This window comes from Cryptomeria japonica, chromosome 2 (genome assembly GCF_030272615.1).
Source record: "Cryptomeria japonica chromosome 2, Sugi_1.0, whole genome shotgun sequence".
NCBI lineage: Eukaryota > Viridiplantae > Streptophyta > Pinopsida > Cupressales > Cupressaceae > Cryptomeria > Cryptomeria japonica.
The window spans coordinates 353,827,083-353,853,985 of NC_081406.1; the positions used below are offsets into that span (position 1 = coordinate 353,827,083).

At 33.1% G+C, this 26,903-nt stretch overlaps 1 protein-coding gene across 1 annotated transcript; it reads left to right on the forward strand.

Annotated features, from left to right (window-relative positions):
* The first annotated feature begins 2,071 nt into the window (after positions 1–2,071).
* Positions 2,072–5,794, forward strand: LOC131065250 (AP2-like ethylene-responsive transcription factor AIL5). The gene is made up of 8 exons (XM_057999722.2): positions 2,072–2,623; positions 2,700–2,782; positions 2,996–3,004; positions 3,101–3,189; positions 3,283–3,356; positions 4,230–4,280; positions 4,551–4,627; positions 4,908–5,794. The coding sequence occupies exons 1-8, from the start codon at positions 2,463–2,465 to the stop codon at positions 5,555–5,557; spliced, it is 1,194 nt and encodes a 397-aa protein (XP_057855705.2). The 5' UTR covers positions 2,072–2,462; the 3' UTR covers positions 5,558–5,794.
* The last annotated feature ends 21,109 nt before the right edge of the window (positions 5,795–26,903 follow it).

The window sequence follows — 26,903 nt, forward strand, 5'->3', positions numbered from 1 at the left end:
TGAGTTTGGTTGTAGGTGGAGAAAAGGGAAAAAAAATGGATCAATTTTGCATTTGTCTCAAGTTCAAAGAGGCCCATCAATTACATGAACTTTATTCTCATCTTATCAATGTAGTTTTGCGAGATGAAAATGTAGGGGAGGTCCCCTTTTTGTTATTTATTAATGGAGTATGTGTGAATTGTAGATATGTGAAGAATAATATACTAGTAGATTTTACTAATAAGATATATGATTTTCTTTCATCCCAAAATTTAATAACATGAAAGGTAGAGTTAAGTGATTTTAGTCCACTTTGCAATTTGAATGTTTTTGAATCCCCAATTCAATAAAAAATTATGTTGCCTATTACATATGAAGGTAATGTGAGACTTCTTCAATTAATACTCAATTTAATTATCACTTTTTCAAATAAAAAATTTAAGCCTAGAATAATCAAGTCTGGAATTTTTTTAAACTTAATGTATTAAAAAATCAATATTTTAAAATATCTAATTTGGATTTTCAATTATTAATATATGATTGAATTTAATTATTTTGATAGTTTTTTTTATATTTATTATTATATGTTATTATTTGTAGATGTAAATGATTGTCAAATTTAAGGTTAAAATTTAAAAGTTCTTGTTAATCTTTACACTCCACCCCTTGCTCCCATTGTAGAACATCTCTCATTAATTATATCTAAATAAATGAGGATTTGAGATATGATGTTATATCTACCACCTTTTTTTGAACATGTGTAGTATTATTTCTTTATAAATAATAATGTTCACACCTATTCATCAAAAAATACTAATATTTAATAATAAAATAACCAAACATGTCAAAGATATTTAGAGCCATTGCCACTAAAGACAAAAATTCTCTAAGAAAATTAAGTGGAACATGAATATTGAAAGAGTGAACTTTTCCTTAAAATGAGTTTGAAAATGTGATGATAAAGTAACTCCACATCAGCCATCCTCAATGAAACCATCTGGTTCTTTTTGGAGACTGACGTGGTTTCTAATGGGACTCGTTATAATTAACGACGAGGTTAATAAGTTCTTGATGATGATCATTTTGAGATGTAAATGATTGTCAAATTTAAGATTAGATGTAAGATTTCTTATTAACCCATTACACTCCACCCCTTGCTCCCATTGGGAAACATCTATGTAGCATGGAGGATGCACCTTTGACAGTGCTTACTAATTAATTAAAAAAAAGAAAATTCATATCTTCCAATTATAGAGTGCCTCCAGTTAATTATACCTAAATTCAAATTAAAATTTGAAATGTGATTTTATATCCATCAACCTTTTTTTTAAACATGTATCATATTATTTTTTTATAAATAATGCTGACACTTATTAATATATATATATATATATATATATATATATATATATATATATTTAATAAAATAATCAAACATGCTAAAAAAATTAGAATTCCAAAAAAAATAATTAAGTGGAACATGAATATCAAAGGGAATTTTATATGCATGAATATTGAAGGAGTTATGTTTTCCTTGAAATAAATTTGAAAATGTGATGTTAGAGTAGCTCCACATGAGCCCACCACCGTCAATCAAACTATCTGGTTTTGTTGGGAGATCGGCGTGATTTTTGCCATCAATCAAACTATCTGACTCCATTGGGAGACCGACGTAATTTTTTACGAGAGCCATTATAGTTAACGACAAGATTGACGCATTATTGATGATGACAATACATTTTGTTGAATATGACATTAAAGGTGGTTTGGGTTTTGTAGCTACCTTTGTAGGTTGCCTAATATTGTTTATGTGCTCAACAAGAAAACACAAAAAACATTTGGTGGACTACCTCAAACTATATCTCTAAACAAATGTTTAACTTCCCCTCTTTTAGGTATATAATAGTCACATTTGCTAAAAATACTAGCAAATTAAAGAAAAAGAAGCGTGCAAATTTGACTTGGCAATTAGTAGTTGTACTTTTATATGGAAGTTAGCAAGCTTGATATATAGGTAGAGAGGAGAGATGAGGCAAAGCAATGTGGAGTAAGCGTTGCATGAGCATATCAAAATGGTGGGTGGGTCCCACCAAACAAGCAGAAGAAAAAAATGACGGTGCGTGTTACGTAAGCAGTTTGGTTAACGGTGGAAGTGGAAGGTTTCTTGAGGGAAGCAATACATTTTGGTGCACTAGTACGACGCATGGGCTTGTTATGTAGGTGAGCGAATTCCCCACTAAGACTTTGATTGTGTGCATGAAGGTTCACTCCACCTTCTCAATTTTACACTGCAACTTCTCAATTGCACTTTATCTTCTTCAATACACTGCGTTCTTCCGAATCTAAACGATGCTTACAAATAAATGCATTTCCTTCCCAGACTTCTGAATTCCCTCACGTTTTTCCACGTTTAAAGCGGCAATGACTATGAAGATTTGCTAATAAATAGATGCATTAGATAAAGCTTTTGATAGCAGCCATTGATGAAGGGAGGATTAAATGGAGAGCTTGAGACAAGCAAATTGTGCATGCTTGCAACGCAGGTGCCAGAATTTAAGCCTAAACCCAAGCGGACGCGCAGATATAAAGATAAATCGCAGGTTTCACAAGGCGGCCGGAGTTCTATCTATAGAGGAGTCACCAGGTAGCCGCTTTTTCTCAAGTTACTGCCTTTTTTCTCCCAAATGCTACTAAAATAATGTTCATTGTTTATTGTTCAGGCATAGCTGGACCGGCCGATATGAAGCGCATCTTTGGGACAAGAATTGTTGGAACCAAGGACAAAATAAAAAAGGCAGACAAGGTAGTAAAGGATTTTGTCAATTTACAGCTTTACACTTCATAATTTTCATAAAAAATCTGAAATTTTCTGGTGTTTGATAAAATGCTGACAAGGTACTAACAATTTTTGTCAATTCAAAGCTTTGCGCTTTATAATTTTTATTATAAAACTGAAATTGACTGTTTCTGGTGTTTGATTGCATGGTGAATTTGAACCTTACCTGTGTCATTTCAGTTTACTTAGGTATGTGTTCGACATTTGTCATGATTGATCTAAAATATTTATTTTCCGATCAAAATGAAATTTTAGTGTTTTAAATTGTTGTTCATTTCAATTCAGGAGCATATGAAGATGAAGAAGCTGCCGCACACTCATACGATCTGGCTGCTCTTAAATATTGGGGAAAAGATACCATCTTAAATTTCCCTGTGAGATGCAATGCATGATTTTTCTTAATTTTTTTTTAAACCACCTTCAATATTTCTATTGCTCAATATCAATGTGTATATCTTTCGTTTCAGATATCTACTTATACGAAGGAGTTGGAGGAAATGCAGAATGTTAGTAAGGAAGAATATCTCGCTTCACTGAGACGGTAAATATTCATTGTTTTTTAGAATATAATATTTTGGAAAGCAAGCATACATATTATCAATCATATTATAATGACAGCAAATTGCAATTCCGCTTTCATAAAAACTGTTGCTTAATTGAATTCTAGAGAATTCAACCCTGGGGCGATTGTAAAATATTACCCTAATTCTATTTTAACATCATGTGGTAAATATATTCTTACGAAAGCAGATCATGCGTTTTTAAAGTTTATTTTGGGTAACAGTCATTAGCAGTTGCGTTCATGATGTTTTTTTTTTTTTGAAAACTTCAAGTGGGTTTCATTGAGAATTTTTTAAGAATATTTTAGAGATTAAAATAAATATGAAAATTTATGGAATGGATAGAGATAAAAATAAATTACTTAATATCATTTTTTTTCTTTTTTTTTTTTAATCTATAACCTCTTTTTAGGCTCAGGTTTTGAGGGGCTTTTAAATACATGTTGTTCAGATTTTTGAAGGATTATTTTAATATCAATGGTCTTATGACTTTTGTATAATAGCTAAACATCATTTTTATTCTATTTCTGTTTTGACAGAATTAACTAATTGTCAAGTACAAAAAAAAATCATAATTTGGATAATTAAGAATCTGTCTTTATTTTAGTAGTAGTGTAGCTACTATTACTATATAAGAATTTAAAATAAGGTGTGAAAAAGAAAGATCAAATTTCTTCCTTATTAAAATTTGATTCTATTTTTTTCTCAAATTTAACTACACAAATTATCTACAAAATTAAAATGTTTAGATTACAATAATTATTTTTTTTTTTGAAAAATAATCTTTTAAATTGTCAAGATAAACTTAATGTATTTCTGATATTCATGTTTTAAATTTTACATTAATTCTTCAGAAAAAGCAGCGGGTTTTCAAGAGGAGTGTCGAAGTTCCGTGGGGTAGCCAGGTACCAGACTAGACCAGTGTGTGTTGATGGTTGATAACAAATACTTTTTTTGGAAAGATATGTTGTCTTTGTTAGGAGTTTTTTTTGTTATAGTCGTGTTGGAAATAATTAAGGAAAAATCACGGATCTGTGAGCCTCTGTCTGTAATTAAGAATTCTAGAGCTATGCATAGGGTATATTTAGTTAAAGATGAAGTTTATGCCGTATATATTAAAAAAAAAAACTAGTAGTATTTTTCTAACATCTGTACAAAACTCAAAACTTTGTCAGGCATCATCATAATGGACGATGGGAGGCGCGAATTGGAAGGGTTATGGGCAACAAATATCTTTATTTGGGAACTTACAGTATGTTTCACTAATTGAGTTTCTCCCAGTAAAAATTGCATGCATACTTGTTTGTTTAAATATATTTTGGTTTTCATCTGTAAAGTAGTTAGGCTGAGATTGTGTCCAGGGTGCTTTCGATTTAAACTAGCAAGGTTTGTAGCTAGGGTTTAAAAACAAAAAACAAAAAAAAACTGGGTGACAAATTTTAGATCAAACTTTCTACAGATCATAGTACAGTTTCTAGATTGTGTGTTGGGGGTACATGACTGATTTTGTGTGTGTGTGTGAGAATGATCAGGCACACAAGAAGAAGCAGCTGAAGCTTATGACAGAGCAGCTATAAAATTTAGAGGCCTAAACGCTGTGACAAATTTTGACCTTAGCCGATATATGGGTTGTGTGAATCCCAAAGAGCAACACAATAACTTTGAATGCAGCGAGGATTCAAGATCGAGTCTCAGCACCAACACTACCGAACAGCTTCAGATTCAAATTCAGGATAATTTGGGTAAAATGCAGCAACTTCAGCTACCTTGTAACCCTAGTCTTGTTGATTTGGAAGGGAATGGCAATGAGAAAAATGGGGTCATCCTACGCCCTCCTAAATTTGAAGAAGGGACTCCTCCATTTTCTTCATCATCTTCCTCTTCTTCTTCAGTTGAAGCTAGAATGGTGGAGAGGTCAAACCAACAACAACCACAAGACATGTGTATGGATGTCAATTTCCCTGAAGACATTGATTTTTTCTTCGACAGTTCGGAACATTTTCTGGGAACTTCAGTTCCAGATTTGTCTTCTCACATTGATTTTCCAAACCATCTCAATATATTCCCTGGTTATGCAATTCAATCAGAAATTATGCCCATGTCTACTGACTATGCTGATTTGCTTGGCCCTGAAGATTATTCTCTAGTCGAGCCCTCCTGCAACTCAAAATTATTTTTCTAAATAATTCAAAGGACTTGTAATTATCAACTTTGACTATAACAACTATTCTTTGCCTCATACAAAAGACCCTTTGTGGTCGTCTATCTCGTCCACTCCTTCCTATATGAGCACTTGCACTGTAAATCACATCCATTTTATGTAAGCATAATCTGATGTTGACATAAACTTTAAAGATGTGAATGAGCCTTGGAAATCCACAGCAGCTGATTATATTTATATTTATTTTACTGCTTTTTTTTACAACAAAAAAAAAAATGTTGTAAATCTTGTTATATAGTCTTTTTATTATTTTCATATTTTTTTTAGATTCAGAAATCTAAAGTGAGTGATTACACCTATTTTACTGTTTTCCTTTTGTTCAAATTTACAGCAAAAAATTGTTGTAGTAAAGATTTTGTTTTTAATGTGAATGATTATTATAAACATTATAAAAGGAGCTTATTTTCATTATGTTTATGCTCTTTCTTAGATTAGGAAATCTAGAGGGGGTGATTACACATATTTTACTAATTTTCTTGTTATGTAAACTTACAATAAACCATTGTTGTAATAAATATTTTGATTTTGATGCAAACAATTATTGTAAACCTTAGAAAAGGCCTCTTTTCATTATGTTCATACTCTTCCTTAAATTCAAAAGTTGAGAGCAAGCTATTGTTTCTATTTTACTACTTTCTTTTTAAGTAAACGTACGTCAAAAGATTGTGATAATTCCTTGAGTTTTGAAATGCATTCCTTAGAATGGGTGATCACACCCATTCCACCACTTTCTTATTGTATGAATGTTTACAAAAGATTGGTGTAAAGAACATCTATATTATCGATATAAAATCGGGTTGTAAATATTAACAAATGAAGCCTCTCTTTTGTATGCTCATACTCTTCTTTCAATTGTGAAACCCATCTCTTACAGTGGGTGATAGCACCTATTCTACATGTGAGTTCACTTTTCCATTTTATATATATAAATGTTTCCAATGCCTTCTTCAAAGCTTAAATATATTGAATTGTTGGGAATCAAGTTGTGTCAACCTTCACAATTCTTAAGTTCATTTATTTATTATTAAATTCATTTATTTATTATTATTTTACCTTTGCAAGGACTTCCATAATATTAAATTAACAAAATACACAAAATATGCATAGTTAAAAATAATTTGAATCGACGTGCTCAAAATAAAAGAATAACGACATGTTATTAGATTTCAACATAATATCTAAGTACATAAGCCTTATGATTAGGCACACATATCAAAATGATCTTCTTTATGTAAATACCATAAGGTAGAATACATCAAGTACATAAAGTTTATAACTGAAATCAATCTTGACATTTACTTCTAATGTGCGAGCTCCACATGAGAACACCACGAGCGAGAACATCATCGAAGCACTTTACCACTCAACCTAAAAGTACTACTCTTCCTTGTAATCCTAGTCTTGTCAATTTGGAATGTAATGGCAATGAAAAAAATAGGCTCATCCTATGCCCTCCAAAATATGAAGGGACTCCTCCATTTTCTTCATCATCTTCCTCATCTTTAGTTGAAGCTAGAATGAAGAGGTGTAATGCCCCGCCAGGAAACCCTGAAGGGATTAAGCTAAAACACATGAATAGAGTGCAATAAAATTTTTTTTTTAAAGATAAACACAACATTAAGATACAACAAGATATCAAAATTCAGATTACATAGCAGAAGCCATCAACTAACATCTACAGGGTTTTCCAATGTGATTACTTAATTCCACATTTCACTTAACTCACACTAATAAATCCAATAAGATGATTATCTTAAAAACGAGATAATTTCTTAAACAAGGATAATTCTTTCAGTAAGATAAAATATTAATCACAAGATAAGGTTCATCCATTAAGATTTATTCATACCTTTCATTCATGCTTTTCATTAAAATTTAAGATATACATCTAATTTATTAACACACTTGAATTTCATCATAAACTAATGAGATCCTTCCCTGCATACTTAATTTCCTTAACAATAACTGAATGTATTCCATTATACTAAGCTACATTCTTTCATGATCCCATTTTCAGCATTTAAAAGATGACTACATACATGCATTTAAGATAAATTTCTTCTAACCCACTTATACATTCTATCAAAATATCATCCATACATGCTAACACTAAACATGATACATAAGAACAAAAGCATCACATAACACCAAGATGATCTCGAAGTTCACCCCTAAAGGGCTACATCTCCGGGTCTGCTCAACTGCAAGACCCCTCTGATAATTAATAAAGTTAAGAATACATGAGGTTCTCATAATTTACAATCCTGCCATCAAGGCGAAACATAATCAATATACAAATGACCACATCGGTCAATAAATACATAAAAGATCCCTGAAAAGGAAAGGATCCAACTGAACATAATCGAAGCTAATACAAGGGTCCACTGGAGCATTCACAAACTAAGTCATCGCAACCCAAGGTATAGCATGAAATCAGGTTCTCACAAGGGCATAAGCAACAGGATGACTCCACAAAAGTGCTCCTATCCAGACAATACAACAACACACTAGTGAACCTAAGGACAAGTGTCATCACACAACTTGGTATGGTTACCATGGCAAGTCTTCATAGATTCCGGCCCCATCCACTGGGTTACACTAGCAACCTAATCTGAGTCTCCGGCCCATCCAAGCCTCATGTGGACCCACACATCCTTTCGTGAAGACAAGGATGATGGTTTGCCATTTCAGGCCTTCACACAGCATGTCAAGTCTGTACTAGCACTCATCCTATGTGTGAGGCACAATTATCTTACTTAGAGATTAACATTCTAATCTACTGTTAGGTTATCACTTATTAGACTCACTTTCGATGGGTTACCCAATAGCCACTTTGGGCGCGGCCCCCAATCGAAAGCCACTTTCCCATACGACACTAGACTATACTCAAACAAACTCAAAAACCAAGGAGTGCACATGGTCAAACAAACAGAGTTCAAAATGGAGGAAACAACCATTTGGTCAAACATGACTTCATATGAGGTGCACTGACAGACGTTACTCTAACTACAGACCTGACCAACTATGGTCAACCACCAAACATCATTCAACACTCGCATAAAGGATAAGACCAAATACAACACCACCACAAAACAACAGTCAAACTCGATACTAAGGACATAAACAGGTACCCCAAATCAATCCATATTACAGGGTCCTATCAAACAAAATAAGGCTTGCCATTACTTAAGCAAAAGAAAATACAGAAATTAAACTCGCATAGGCAATAACTGGAAAAGACAATCTTCTTTCCTATTGATTTAAACAATAAAATCAATCCAATTTTCTAATTGATCTAAGTTTGATTGCAGTTATTTACCTCATTTAGATAAAGGTTGTTCTTGGTTTTCTAACTCGCTGAGGTTCATTTGCATCAAACATACATAAATAGATCATTATGAGTTTTTAAACCAAATTCACATGAATAAAGTAAATAACCATTAACCGAATAAATATGATATTAATCTTCAAATAAAACATCATTGTCATACTAGTTCGAAAATAATGTCTACAAGTTCATCTTTCCAGAACTAAGTTACACTATACAGATCAAGGAAATATATATTTAAAGAAACCAAATATAGATAATCTTTTCCCAAATTAACAGATTATTTCCTTGCGCACATGAAGAAAAATACCAAAATTAACTATTAATTAATATATATCTTTATTAATTCGCAATTAATAAAATATAACAAATTAATAATTAAAAAACCAATATCAACAAATCAAGTGAATTAAATATTCATTAATAATAAAATAGAATTTGAATATTAAATAATGTATATTTTCCATTATAGAAATAATTAATAAAAAATTAATAATAATTTATTACTTAATGAACAATTAATCTTAATTAAAAAAAATTAATTAAAAATACATTTATTATAATGTTAAATTATTATATATATATTTTAAATATATTAAAAAAAACCACGTTTTTTTAAAAAGAAAAATATAAAATAAAGGGGGTTGGAGTTTTGCTTTTTTTTTTTTTTTTTAATATATTTTTTAAAATACTGTTAAAAACAACATGTAAAAAACAGTCTCAGCAGAGACATGAATTTTTTATTTTTTTTCTCTTCGAAAAACTATAAGTTTCCTTAAATTTACATTTCCCTTTTTTTTTTAAAAGCCCAGATTCAACGAAGGGAAAGATTTCTTACAAACAAACACCAGATGGGCAAAATAAGAAGGATTAACATCCATAATCCAAACCGTTCTACCAAACTTGACTAAAACAACTAATTTTCTCCAAATAAAACTTAAATCAAGAACATCCAATGGAGATTTAACAAAGTTTATTGGGAACAACCAAAATTCAATCTGGAGATTGGAAAGGAAGCAAGGAGAATTTAATTTCAGAAATTAATCTACAACTTCTTTCATTTTCCCCAAATAAATAAGATTATTTACAATCACAACCAGATTACTACAAAAACACCAAAAACAATATTTTAAAAACAAAGAAACCAATGGAATTAACCAGATGCCTACCTGGTTAAGCAATCCTAGCAAGATTGATGAAGAGCCCAATTCTCTAGCTCAAGAAATTCCTTCTCCTCCCAAAACCCCCAAATTTTGCATCCAATAATATTTTCCAACAAAATATTTTTCCAAAAAAAATCAACCTCCAAAAATATTTTCAACCCTAGGTTAAATGGGGAAAAGTTTGACCAAAAACTTATTTTTGGATTTAAAATTTTTATTTAAAATAAATCACAAAAATCATTCTTTTAAACTATATCAATACATTTAACTTGCTTTTCAATTTAAAAATTGATTTCCTCAATTAACTAAAAGTAACCTTTCTATTTCCAAAATGCCAACAACATTAAATTAATTCTATTTCAATTAAATTTAAATCTTTCTTTTCATGAGCATAAACATAATAAATTTAACATTAAAATTTACCATTTAATTGAATTTGCCACCAACCTGAATTGAGCAATTCAATTAACGATTAATCACATAAAAAGGGAGCCTATTTAATTTAGTCCCCAAATAAACTAATGCGAAAACACACATTAAATCCAATTAGAGATTAAGGATTAATTACTCGATTTAACCACACACAAAACACACAACCCAAGAAATTCAATCGAACAGACGACCCACAACCCCAACCAACAGGAATACCGACGATGATTGAGGACACTCACTTGAGCACGACTATGGTCAAACGAGGGTCTTACGACCACCTAATCCAAATTCTAAGGACCAAAGAGGTACACTCAAACCTGCGAAACCAGGTGGAGACAAACCTCGCACCCATGCGACACTGTACTTGAAATCTCCTGCAACCAAGAGTCATACGTGCATACATATATAAACTTAATGAATGCGTTAGCCCAAGATAATAACACGAAATGGAAGAATTAATAACTTGCATACGAATTGGTGCGAAAACCACATTAACAGCTATGCACTAAAATCAAAACACCTGACTATAATCATTATATTATGATAAACTAACCAAGGTCAAATCGAGATTAGAAATTGATTAGGGCAAGGGTACTACATTCTTCCCCCCTAGGTTCTGACTTACTCCTGGAAGTCGTAAGGCTAGATGGAGAACATGTCGCATGCATTAGCCCTGAAACTCATTCAACAAATATTAAATTGCACATAGGAATCTTTCCATAAATAAATAAAACATTATTGCTAAATCCTCTACGAGTGCCATTACCCATTAGCAAGATACATCTAAATCCATACATTTCTTATAACATTCTAGGAATTATCCACAATCATAGTAGAGATACAAGAATCTTCTCCCTTTCATTACACCAAGTTAAAGCATTAAAAGAGGTAAGCAAATATTACCATACTCATCTATCAAACATGACAAAAAAACATGTCATCATGATCAATTTCTTTTACCAATCCATCTTTATCATAAAAATTTATCGCATAGAACTAGCTTCAAAATTTAAATTCTACAACCAAGTTAACTTTCATGAAATAAGAGCAACGTAAATAACTCAATTGTTTACACTTGCCAGGCACACAAAAACCTTTCCAATGACTATGTCCCATAACATAGTGACAAGTTAACACAATTTACTCCATGATTAAACATAATAACCACCCACATAACTGGAATACATAACTCAAAAGGCCACATGTGAGCATGTCAATTGCTCGGTCAAAGATAACATGCACAATCAACATCTCTATGCCTGATCTCATAACAACAATATGATCATAAATATCTAATATCTCACTCATGGCTCGATGGTGCTAGGGCAAACCATAGTAGTGCTACCTTCCATACAAGACCTTCGTGAACATCCCTTGTTGAGTAAGGTGGTTATCCTCCAAGAGATAGTCACCACACATAAGTAGGTAGTGGATGCTAGTTGCATCACAGCCTCACATACCCCCATCCTCAAGGTTCCTTACGTCTACTTACTCGTACACACTCTACCAAGACTGTCTCATACGTCCTTGGTGAGAAATTTCACATTTTAACAAAAGACCAACATACGAAAACAATAAGGATAACCCAGTTTAGCCACCAAAGTACAGATGAATAAAGATAATAAATCATCAATTCCAACAGTAAGGCAAGAAAATAATCTGGAATTTGCAAGACCAAATCAAGAATGCAAAAGATTACAAGATCGTGGCTAAACCTTTAAAGTCAAAGTAAAATAAATTGTTGGTCCCCAAAGAAATATAAAGAATATCACAACTGCACATAACATCACTATGTGACTAGCATCTAGCCACCAACGAGGAAGGAAGGAACAATCATCTAGCCATCGCAGTAGCTCATCATGTGGTGCAACATAGTCACACTACCCACATGGCATGGCAGTGTGCACCTCGACATCACCCTGCATCACATCGTCACATGGCATGGCAATACCCAACGCAGAGAAGACACGCAATGGACGTATCCCGCATGGTAGTGTACCTCGCAGAAACAAGTACGCGCAGGTCACGTCCCGCATAGCGACGTATCTATAAGGATACTCACCGTAAGCCAGAGGTATACATGACTAAGGTCTACCCACATGTCCACCTACACATACTAATCGATAGCTCATGTGGATAAACCTACCTTTCATGAAGACAAGGCAAGGGATCCTCAAAAATACACCCTCACTATGCTCAAGAAACACCATCCAAATGCTCAAATAAAGGAGAGGAATAGGTTGTCACACATAAACCTATAAATAGATTCATCAAAAGGGAAAGTATTGAGTACACCTTTGATATAGTTTTATTGTATAACTATATCATTCCTCGAAATAGAGAAGCTAAACTCGCTTCACACCGACATTACTCATATGCCAATCCATACTATTCAAGGAATGGTGACTTCGAATACTACCCCTTAACATACTGAATTACCCACAACCCGAGGTTTGGTACTCAGTAGGGAAACAAATAAGCAACATCACATAGACAGTATGGTTTTCCATACTCATAAGCAACATATCCTCTATGGTTGATTACTTCACCAACCCATGGGCACATATAATAAGCACTGGTTTCTTACAATACACATGAATACACTAGTACTTGTTTAGTCACATTTATGGGGAGTACTTTTCAGTACGCTATCATCTACTCAAGGAAGATTTTAAATAATGCTTCCCACATGAATAATTGAATCAAGTTTACTCTAGATACAAGTACTAAAATTATTAACAATTCACAATTACATAAGGAAATAGCATTATTCTTGTATCTTTCTTGGATATCTCTAAGCATTCGAATTCACATTACTAACTATGCAAATTTATTTTCCAAAGAGGGCTTTCATCTTTCAATATGAAGCCAAAATGCAATAGTACAATTTCACATGTTTTATAAACATTCTATTTAAATCAATGCATTCTTCGTAGAATTTCTAAAAATCTTATAATATAGTCAACGAGAAGGGAAAGAGAGTTTGATAACCAAACTATTTCCTACAAAGACACGAGATCAACAAGATCACACTATATACTAAAATTTCTCACTATAAGCCTATCATTTTAATTGCACGATTTTCATTTCGCTACTGTTTTAGAAGGATTCCAAACAGCCTAACATGACATTTCCAATAATTATGGTTGTAACAGAATGTTCTAGTTTTCCAAACAACATAGATCAAAATAGGTAATCTTATCAATGATGCAAGGCCTCTTGAGAACACTTACTACTTTAATACGATACAGACACATATCATAATTTGCAACCTATCATTGAAAATCAAATTACGATCAAAAGGTAAGGGAGGAGCTATCACCAAAATAATACATATTAATGCATGCACATCAAACAAGCTTTTCATTCGCACTTTCTAAGCATAATAAGGTAATTACATATACCCAAAAGCAAGTTCAATGGAGAATTGCTAAAATAAATCCTCAATCAAATTGGTTTAATGAAATACATAAAATAATCTTTCATGGAACACATTAATACACTTTTGAAGCTACTATAACATGTCCCCTTTAATACCTCTTTTACAAACAAAGCAGTTTCACATAGAAACTATTCGCATATTAATGCATATTACTTAAGATATAATTTAATTATATTACTTCTACAAAATACATGGAGAATTCTTTAATGTAAACATACTGTTTTCTCCCAATAGCCAATATTAACTTTCAAACCCAAAGCCCCTTTTATTATTTAAAAACACATAAGCGTCATATGGTTCACACAAGGGTTCAAGAAGTCACACCTTTCTCTTGCAAAAATGAAAACTCAAATCGGAGATAATTACACACATCCCAAATATTTTAATATCCAGAAAGAGAGAGAGAGAGAGGAGGAAGGGTTATAATCATTCAGTTTGCTACAAAATAAGCATTCAACATTTACCATACTAGTCCTTCAAGTGGACAACACTAAGCTAGATCATAATCTTAAACAAGCACATTTCGTATTTTCAGATTCCAGACAAGTACTGACCAACCCAAATGGATTAGTCTAAAGAGTACAACAATCAATAAGGAAGGTACATACGACTCTCTTTAATAATATGATTAATCGTAGACCAAGACCTCAATAAGAAATCAAAGCACATATAATCACTCAAACACCAACATCAAGAAGGTGAAAACAAGGTGTGAACACACGCGTTACACACAAGTTAAAAGGTCTGCTCAATCACTCACATACAAAGAGGAGGACAAGCATGCACATAAGGTCGATACGTGCCTCACACCAACTAAGGCCACACGTGACACCAGAGATCCCAGTGTTTGCAACATGGACTCTGATACCAAATGTAATGCCCCGCCAGGAAACCATGAAGGGATTAAGCTAAAAAACATGAATAGAGTGCAATAATTTTTTTTTTTAAAAGATAAACACAACATTAAGATACAACGAGATATCAAAATTCAGATTACATAGCGGAAGCTATCAACTAACATCTACAGGGTTTTCCAACATGATTACTTAATTCCACATTTCACTTAACTCACACTAGTAAATCCAATAAGATGATTATCTTAAAAATGAGATAATTTCTTAAACAAGGATAATTCTTTTAGTAAGATAAAATATTAATCAAAAGATAAGGTTTATCCATTAAGATTTATTCATACCTTTCGTTCATACTTTTCATTAAAATTTAAGCCATACATCTAATTTATTAACATAGTTGAATTTCATCATAAACTAATGAGATCCTTCCATGCATACTTAATTTCCTTAACAATAACTGAATGTATTCCATTATACTAAGCTACATTCTTTCATGATCCCATTTTCAGCATTTAAAAGATGACTGCATACATGCATTTAAGATAAATTTCTTCTAACCCACTTATACATTCTATCAAAATATCATCCATACATGTTAACACTAAACATGATATATAAGAACAAAAGCATCACATAACACCAAGATGATCTCCGAGTTCACCCCTAAAGGGCTACATCTCCGGGTCTGCTCAACTGCAAGACCCCTCTGATAATTAATAAAGTTAAGAATACATGAGGTTCTCATAATTTACAATCTTTCCATGAAGATGAAACATAATCAATATACAAATGACCACATCGGTCAATAAATACATAAGCAATCCCTGAAAAGGAAAGGATCCAGCTGAACATAATCGAAGCTAATACAAGGGTCCACTGGAGCATTCACAAACTAAGTCATCGCAACCCAAGGTATAGCATGAAATCGGGTTCTCACAAGGGCATAAGCCAGAGGACGAGTTCACAAAAGTGCTCCTATCCAGACAATACAACAACACACTAGCGAACATAAGGACAAGTGTCATCACACAACTTGGTATGGTTACCATGGCAGGTCTTCATAGGTTCCAGCCCCATCCACTGGGTTACCCTAGCAACCTAATCCGAGCCTCCGACCCATCCAAGCCTCATATGGACCCACACATCCTTTCGTGAAGACAAGGATGATGGTTTGCCATTTCAGGCCTTCTCACAGCATGTCGAGTCTATACTAGCACTCATCCTATGTGTGAGGCACAATTATCTTACTTAGAGATTAACTTTCTAATATACTGTTAGGTTATCACTTATTAGACTCACTTTCGATGGGTTACCCAACAGCCACTTTGGGCACGACCCCCAATCGAAAGCCACTTTCCCATACGATACTAGACTATACTCAAACGAACTCAAAAACCAAGGATTACACATGGTCAAACAAACAGAGTTCAAAATGGAGGAAACAACCATTTGGTCAAACAAGACTTCATATGAGGTGCACTGACAGACGGTACTCTAACTATAGACCTGACCAACTACGGTCAACCACCAAACATCATTCGACACCCGCATAAAGGATAAGACCAAATACAACACCACCACAAAACAACAGTCAAACTCGATACTGAGGACATAAATAGGTACCCCAAATCAATCCATATGACAGGGTCCTATCAAACAAAATAAGGCTTGCCATTACTTAAGCAAAAGCGAATACAGAAATTAAACTCGCATAGGCAATAATCAAAAAAGACAATCTTCTTTCCTATTGATTTAAACAATAAAATCGATCCAATTTTCTAATTGATCTAAGTTTGATTGCAGTTATCTACCTCATTTAGATATAGGTTGTTCTTGGTTTTCTAACTCATTGAGGTTCATTTGCATCGAGCGTACATAAATACGTCATTATGAGTTTTTAAACCAAATTCACATGAATAAAGTAAATAAACATTAACAGAATAAATATGATATTAATCTTCAAATAAAATATCATTGTCATACTAGTTTGAAAATAATGTCTACAAGTTCATCTTTCCAGAACCAAGTTATACTATACAGATCAAGGAAATTGTCACAACCCTCCTTTATCATTTTTTTTTGATTTAAATACAAAACGTTATTTATACTCTTTGGATGAATTATTGAATGAATATTGTAAGGGAATAAATTAATAAACCACACACACATGGAAAATGCACATATATTTTAAATTGTTATTTAATTTCCCTCACCCAAATTAAGGCACATGTTGTAGGAGGAATAAGAAGCTTCTAGAGGCTTCTCCACCTCCTTGCATGTAACTCCTCCCACTAAGCCTAATTAATTTGCATGGAGGCCAAATTGGGAGAAGAATCTCTTTTTTTTAAATTAAAAAATAGGTAGTGGGAAATTGTAATTTCTTTTATAAAATGGGAACAAGTTTCAAAGGAAAAGCTAGCTAATCTGGATAAGAAATTTCTGCAAGTTGAATTCTCTTTGGTAGTCCACTTCATTGGCAGCTAGGATTTTGTTGGAGGATTTTTTCTTCAAATTGGAGGATCAAGGAAGACTCCACACCACCTTCAAGCATCCAGGTTCCTCCAACTTAGTTCATGCATCTCATTTTTTTTATGGTAGATTAGATTGATTAGATTAATTATGAGTATGAAAATTTAATTGTATTTTGTTAAAGAATTAGTTTAGATTTTGTAGAAAATGAGAATCTTGGTTTTAGTAAGATTCATTGTTAAATTTCTTGATATGAAATTAGTTTTTTTTTTTAGATTTTGTAAAGAAGGAGATTTGTTGTTAGAATAGATTCATTGTTTGATAAGAAAATTTGTTTCAAATTTGTAGAATGAAATTCATTTTTTTTGAAAATAAGATTCATTGTTTTAAATTTTTAGTTTCATATTTTAGAGAATAAAATTCATTGTTTTTGTCTTAGAATGAAATTCATTTCTTTTGAAAATAAGATACATTAGTTTCAGATTTTAGAGAATAAAATTCATTGTCTGATAAGAAAATTTGTTTCGGATTTGTAGAATGAAATTCATTTTTTTTCTTGAAATATAAGATTCATTGTTTTAATTCCGATAAGAAATTAGTTTCAGAGTAAATAGAAATTAGATTATTGTCTTCAGTTTATTTTGATAAAAACTAGATCTCCCTGTGTGTAGAAATAAATCCTCTCTCTCTGTGAATGAAATCTCCCTGTGAAAAGAAATAAATCTTCTTTATCTGTGAACGAATTTTCCCTGTGAAAAGAATAAAGGAAATGAAAAAAAAAAACCTCTCTGGCTATTGCTTCATTATATTTTATCTCTGAATATCAATCTGCCACATTGTTATTCCCTGTATCTACCCTGCTCTGGGTGATTTTCAATAGATTAAAATACATTACTCCTGTAAGAAAAAAATAATAACAATAATATTGTTTGCAAAAACAAACACACATATATATATATATATATATATATACGTGCACATATAAATAACAAGAAATGGAAGTCGTTCAAAAAAAAAAACCTCTTAAAAATACCACCTTCGCCCCGCAACGCATGGCGTTTTGCATTATTATTAACCTGCATGCAAGGACGGTTACGTAGTAACCGATTGCAGGGTACGGACGGGCCCGCAGGGTCCCCTCATCCCTGCGGACCTGCGCATGCAGGGCCGCAGGGGTGATGGGACCCGTGGTCCCCACCCCGCAACCCTTGCTACCATCATAATAAAATACAAGCCCATCCCATTTAAATTTGGTTTTTTTTAGTATTTCGAAATTTGGAATTTTATTTGTTTGTTTTTTTAAAAGAATAATAACCTAAATTAATTACCATGTAGTTAATGTTTTTTTTTGGGGGTTGATAATAATGACACTTAGGAAATGATGACTTCTTTATTCCTTAGTGTAAATTTAAGGAGATTGACTTTCAATTAAAAATGAGATTAATGTGTAGCAAGATTTTTATTAAACTATTAAGAATCGTTGGGACACTCGATTGGCCCTTAGAGATTTACTTACCTTATTACAAGTACTTAGATTTAATCATTATTTTGGATTCGTTAAGTCATCTTGCATCATAGATTAATTGCTTTCGTTAATGGTTCATAACATGCGAATTATTTATAGGATAATTATATCTTTCATGCAATTATTACTATGCAAGTTTCATTGGTTATGCAAATTTACACTTCAAGTAGTTACTTCAATTATTTACGTTTTCATTTTCGTTATTCGTAGTTAGATAACTAAATAAAGGAAGTTGGAAAACCAAAACTAGCAGCGTTCGGTATATATGGTGCCTCTGGGTCACGCTTACGGGTAATGCCGTCGTGTTGAACTACTGCACTTAACGCCTAATAAAGCTGCATTAACGACGTCTGTGGCATCGTCCCTATAAATCGTCGGGGAGTAATAAGGGACATTTGGAAGTTAAAAATCCAAGGGGCGGGTAATCCCTCTTGGATCGATAATTTAATAAGATAACTTTTAACTGAATTCCACATCCGTTGAGATAAACCATAGTAAACCCCTCTTAGGGATGGTCAAGATAAGAGCTCTCGTGAAAATTACTTTATTTATTTATTTATTTATTCACCTCGAAGGGATATTGGTGATTGAAATTGGGTGACGCTCATGATAAGAATTAGGTTCTAGTTATTTTGTTAGGCCACAAGCAATAGGCCATCTTGAGCCTTCGCTTAAATGCTACCTTCGTGGGTAGCAACCGCAGAGAAACTGTCTGGGACACTGACCCTAGAAAGGGTTGCGTACCCACAAAATCAGTTTACATCAAACCATAGATTAGGAAATAGAACTACATACTTTACGCCTTGATCCCGTGCCGAAGCGGGTATGTAGGCAGTCTTGGGACGGAGTTGTCCCTCGTACTCAGGTGTTCGTGGGTGGGGTTTAGGCTTGGCTGAGTAAGAATCCTAATTGAAAGATAAGATAATCAAACTTAATTCGATGCATACTCGGAAGGAATCCCGTATGGATTCGCTTGACTTCCCAAGGCTTTAAGCCAAATTCCGAGGCGGAATTCAAGCTTGTATTATTTTCTTATTACTCCTAAGGACGGCGACCTCGGTGCATTCTTGTTAGAAGAATGTAGTACTTAGTGAGTGGCTCAGGACCCGAATGGTCCCGATGAGTCTAAGTCTCTGGCCAGAGCATCTCCTATCCCGTTTGGATGGATGCCTACCCCGTATGGGTAGATGCCTATCCCGTATTGGATAGATGGAATTTACGTCCCGTATGGACAATTGCCTAACCCGTATGGTTAGAAGCTCATCCTGAATGGATGAATGCCCAATCCTATTTGGATGGATGCCTAGAGTATGCAATTGAAATAAACATAATAAAGGAAAAAAAAAAAAAAAAAAAATATACTCAATTTTTGTTGGATTAATCTAGGGTGGGTTATTACAGAAATATATATTTAAATAAACCAAATATAGATAATCTTTCCCCAAATTAAAGATTATTTCCTTGCGCAAATGAAGAAAAATACCAAAATTAACTATTAATTAATATATATCTTTATTAATCTGCGATTAATAAAATATAACAAACTAATAATTAAAAAACCAATATTAAGAAATCAAGTATTTAATTAGAAAAATATTCATTAATAATAAAATAGAATTTGAATATTAATTAATGTATATTTTCCATTATACAAATAATTAATAACAAGTTAATTATAATTTATTACTTAATTAACAATTAATCATAATTAAAAAAAATTAACTAAAAATACATTTATTATAATATTAAATTATTATTATATATATATATTAAAAAAAGCCACGTTTTTTTTTCATATATATATTTTTTAAATTACTGTTAAAAAGAGTAACAGAAAAAAAATAGTCTTAGCAGAGACATGAATTTTTTATTTTATTTTTTCTCTTCAGAAAACTATAAGTTTTCTTAAATTTACATTTCCTTTTTTTTTTTTTTTAAAGCCTAGATTCAAGTAAGGGAAAGATTTCTTACAAACAAACACCAGATGGGCAAAATAAGAAGGATTAACATCCATAATCCAAACCCTTCTACCAAACTTGACTAAAACAACTAATTTTCTCCAAACAAAACTTAAATCAAGAACATCCAATGGAGATTTAACAAAGTTTATTGGGAACAACCAAAATTCAATCTGGAGATTGGAAAGGAAGCAAGGAGAATTTAATTTCAGAAATTAATCTACAACTTCTTTCATTTTCCCCAAATAAATGAGATTATTTACAATCACAACCAGATTACTACAAAAACACCAAAAACAATATTTTAAAAACAAAGAAACCAATGGAATTAACCAGACGCCTACCTGGTTAAGCAATCCTAGCAAGATTGATGAAGAGCCCAATTCTCTAGCTCAAGAAATTCCTTCTCCTCCCAAAACCCCCAAATTTTGCATCCAATAATATTTTCCAACAAAATATTTTTCCAAAAAAAATCAACCTCCAAAAATATTTTCAACCCTAGGTTAAATGGGGAAAAGTTTGACCAAAAACTTATTTTTGGATTTAAAATTTTTATTTAAAATAAATCACAAAAATCATTCTTTTAAACTATATCAATACATTTAACTTGCTTTTCAATTTAAAAATTGATTTCCTCAATTAACTAAAAGTAACCTTTCTATTTCCAAAATACCAACAACATTAAATTAATTCTATTTCAATTAAATTTAAATCTTTCTTTTCATGAGCATAAACATAATAAATTTAACATTAAAATTTACCATTTAATTGAATTTGCCACCAACCTGAACTGAGCAATTCAATTAACGATTAATCACATAAAAAGGGAGCCTATTTAATTTAGTCCCCAAATAAACTAATGCGAAAACACACATTAAATCCAATTAGAGATTAAGGATTAATTACTCGATTTAAAAACACACAAAACACACAACCCAAGAAATTCAATCGAACAGACGACCCACAACCCCAACCAACAGGAATACCGACGACGATTGAGGACACTCACTTGAGCACGACTATGGTCAAATGAGGGTCTTACGACCACCTAATCCAAATTCTAAGGACCAAAGAGGTACACTCAAACCTACGAAACCAGGTGGAGACAAACCTCCCACCCATGCGGCACTGTACTTGAAATCTCCTGCAACCAAGAGTCATACGTGCATACATATATAAACTTAATGAATGTGTTAGCCCAAGATAATAACACGAAATGGGAGAATTAATAACTTGCATACGAATTGGTGCGAAAACCACATTAACAGCTATGCACTAAAATCAAAACACCTGACTATAATCATTATATTATGATTAACTAACCAAGGTCAAACCGAGATTAGAAATTGATTAGGGCAAGGGTACTACATTCTTCCCGCCTAGGTTCTGACTTACTCCTAGAAGTCGTAAGGCTAGATGGAGAACATGTCGCATGCATTAGCCCTGAAACTCATTCAACAAATATTAAATTGCACATAAGAATCTTTCCATAAATAAATAAAACATTATTGCTAAATCCTCTATGAGTGCCATTACCCATTAGCAAGATACATCTAAATCCATACATTTCTTATAACATTCTAGGAATTATCCACAATCATAGTAGAGATACAAGAATCTTCTCCCTTTCATTACACCAAGTTAAAGCATTAAAAGAGGTAAGCAAATATTACCATACTCATCTATCAAACATGACAAGAAAACATGCCATCATGATCAATTTCTTTTACCAATCCATCTTTATCATAAAAATTTATCGCATAGAACTAGCTTCAAAATTCAAATTCTACAACCAAGTTAACTTTCATGAAATAAGAGCAACGTAAATAACTCAATTGTTTACACTTTCCAGGCACACAAAAACCTTTCCAATGACTATGTCCCATAACATAGTGACAAGTTAACACAATTTTTTCCATGATTGCACATAATAACCACCCACATAACTAGAATGCATAACTCAAAAGGCCACATGTGAGCATGTCAATTGCTCGATCAAAGATAACATGCACGATCAACATCTCTATGCCTGATCTCATAACAACAATATGATCATAAATATCTAATATCTCACTCATGGCTCGATGGTGCTAGGGCACACCATAGCAGTGCTACCTTCCATACGAGACCTTCGTGAACATCCCTTGTTGAGTAAGGTGGTTATCCTCCAAGAGATAGTCACCACACATAGGTAGGTAGTGGATCCTAGTTGCATCACAACCTCACATACCCCCATCCTCAAGGTTCCTTACGTCTACTTCCTCGTACACACTCTACCAAGACCGTCTCATACGTCCTTGGTGAGGAATTTCACATTTCAACACAAGACCAACATACAAAAACAATAAGGATAAACCAGTTTAGCCACCAAAGTACAGATGAATAAAGATAATAAATCATCAATTCCAACAATAAGGCAAGAAAATAATCTGGAATTTGCAACACCAAATCAAGAATGCAAAAGATTACAAGATCGTGGCTAAACCTTCAAATTCAAAGTAAAATATATTGTTGGTCCCCAAAGAAATATAAATAATATCACAACTGCACATAACATCACTATGTGACTAGCATCTAGCCACCAACAAGGAAGGAAGGAACAATCGTCTAGCCATCGCAATAGCTCATCATGTGGTGCGATATAGTCACACTACCCACATGGCATGGTGGTGTGCACCTCGACATCACCCTGCATCACGTCGTCACGTGGCATGGCAATACCCCAAGCGGAGAAGACACGCAATGGACGTATCCCGCATGGTAGTGTACCTCACAGAAACAAGTACATGCAGGTCACGTCCCGCATAGCGACATATCTATAAGGATACTCACCGTAAGCCAGAGGTATACATGACTAAGGTCCACCCACATGTCCACCTACACATACTAACCGGTAGCTCATGTGGATAAACCTACCTTTCATGAAGACAAGGCAAGGGATCCTCAAAAATACACCTTCACTATGCTCAAGAAACACCATCCAAATGCTCAAATAAAGGAGAGGAATAGGCTGTCACACATAAACCTATAAATAGATTCATCAAAAGGGAAAGTATTGAGTACACCTTTGATACAGTTTTATTGTATAAATATATCATTCCTCGAAATAGAGAAGCTAAAGTTACTTCACACCGACATTACTCATACGCCAATCCATACTATTCAAGGAATGGTGACTTCGAATACTACCCCTTAACATACTGAATTACCCACAACCCGAGGTTTGGTACTTAGTAGGGAAACAAATAAGCAACATCACATAGACAGTATGGTTTCCCATACTCATAAGCAACATATCCTCTATGGTTGATTACTTCACCAACCCATGGGCACATATAATAAGCACTGGTTTCTTACAATACACATGAATACACCAGTATTTGTTTAGCCACATTTATGGGGAGTACTTTTCAGTACGCTATCATCTACTCAAGGAAGATTTTAAATAATGCTTCCCACATGAATAATTGAATCAAGTTTACTCTAGATACAAGTACTAAAATTATTAACAATTCACAATTACATAAGGAAATAGCATCATTCTTGTATCTTTCTTGGATATCTCTAAGCATTCGAATTCACATTACTAACTATGCAAATCTATTTTCCAAAGAGGGCTTTCATCTTTCAATATGAAGCCAAAATGCAATAGTACAATTTCACATGTTTTATAAACTTTCTATTTAAATCAATGCATTCTTTGTAGAATTTCTAAAAATCTTATAATATAGTCAACGAGAAGGGAAAGAGAGTTTGATAACCAAACTATTTCCTACAAAGACACAAGATCAAAAAGATCACACTATATACTAAAATTTCTCACTATAAGCCTATCATTTTAATTGCACAATTTTCATTTCGCTACTATTTTAGAAGGATTCCAAACAGCCTAACATGACATTTCCAATAATTATGGTTGTAACAGAATGTTCTAGTTTTCCAAACAACATAGATCAAAATAGGTAATCTTAGCAATGATGCAAGGCCTCTTGAGAACACTTACTACTTTAGTACAATACAGACACATATCATAATTTGCGACCTATCATTGAAAATCAAATTACAATCAAAAGGTAAGCGAGGAGATATCACCAAAATAATACATATTAATGCATGCACATCAAACAAGCTTTTCATTCGCACTTTCTAAGCATAATAAGGTAATTACATATACCCAAAAGCAAGTTCAATGGAGAATTGCTAAAATAAATCCTCAATCAAATTGGTTTAATGAAATACATAAAATAATCTTTCGTGGAACACATTAATACACTTTTGAAGCTACTATAACATGTCCCCTTTAATACCTCTTTTACAAACAAAGCAGTTTCACATAACAACTATTCGCATATTAATGCACATTACTTAAGATATAATTTAATTATATTACTTCTACAAAATACATGGAGAATTCTTTAATGTAAACATACAGTTTTCTCCCAATAGCCAATATTAACTTTCAAACCCAAAGCCCCTTTTATTATTTAAAAACACATAAGCGTCATATGGTTCACACAAGGGTTCAAGAAGTCACACCTTTCTCTTGCAAAAAGGAAAACTCAAATTGGAGATAATTACACACATCCCAAATATTTTAATATCTAGAAAGAGAGAGAGAGAGGAGGAAGGGTTATAATCATTCAGTTTGCTACAAAATAAGCATTCAACATTTACCATACTAGTCCTTCAAGTGGACAACACTAAGCTAGATCATAATCTTAAACAAGCACATTTCGTACTTTCAGATTCCAGACAAGTACTGACCAACCCAAATGGATTAGTCTAAAGAGTACAACAATCAATAAGGAAGGTACATACGACTCTCTTTAATAATATGAGTAATTGTAGACCAAGACCTCAATAAGCAATCAAAGCACATATAATCACTCAAACACCAACATCAAGAAGGTGAAAACAAGGTGTGAACACATGCGTTACACACAAGTTAAAAGGTCTGCTCAATCACTCACATACATAGAGGAGGACAAGCATGCACATAAGGTCGATACACCTCACACCAACTAAGGGCACACGCGACACTAGAGATCCCAGTGTTTGCAACATGGACTCTGATACCAAATGTAATGCCCCGCTAGGAAACCCTGAAGGGATTAAGCTAAAACACATGAATAGAGTGCAATAATTTTTTTTTTTAAAGATAAACACAACATTAAGATACAACGAGATATCAAAATTTAGATTACATAGCGGAAGCCATCAACTAACATATACAGGGTTTTCCAACATGATTACTTAATTCCACATTTCACTTAACTCACACTAATAAATCCAATAAGATGATTATCTTAAAAATGAGATAATTTCTTAAACAAGGATAATTCTTTTAGTAAGATAAAATATTAATCACAAGATAAGGTTCATCCATTAAGATTTATTCATACCTTCCGTTCATACTTTTCATTAAAATTTAAGCCATACATCTAATTTATTAACACACTTGAATTTCATCATAAACTAATGAGATCCTTCCATGCATACTTAATTTCCTTAACAATAACTGAATGTATTCCATTATACTAAGCTACATTCTTTCATGATCCCATTTTCAGCATTTAAAAGATGACTGCATACATGCATTTAAGATAAATTTCTTCTAACCCACTTATACATTCTATCAAAATATCATCCATACATGCTAACACTAAACATGATATATAAGAACAAAAGCATCACATAACACCAAGATGATCTCGGAGTTCACCCCTAAAGGGCTACATCTCCGGGTCTGCTCAACTGCAAGACCCCTCTAATAATTAATAAAGTTAAGAATACATGAGGTTCTCATAATTTACAATCTTTCCATGAAGGTGAAACATAATCAATATACAAACGACCACATCAGTCAATAAATACATAAGCGATCCCTGAAAAGGAAAGGATCCAGCTGAACATAATCGAAGCTAATACAAGGGTCCACTAGAGCATTCACAAACTAAGTCATCACAACCCAAGGTATAGCATAAAATCAGGTTCTCAGAAGGGCATAAGCAATAGCACGAGTTCACAAAAGTGCTCCTATCTAGACAATACAACAACACACTAGCGAACATAAGGACAAGTGTCATCACACAACTTGGTATGGTTACCATGGCAGGTCTTCATAGGTTCCGGCCCC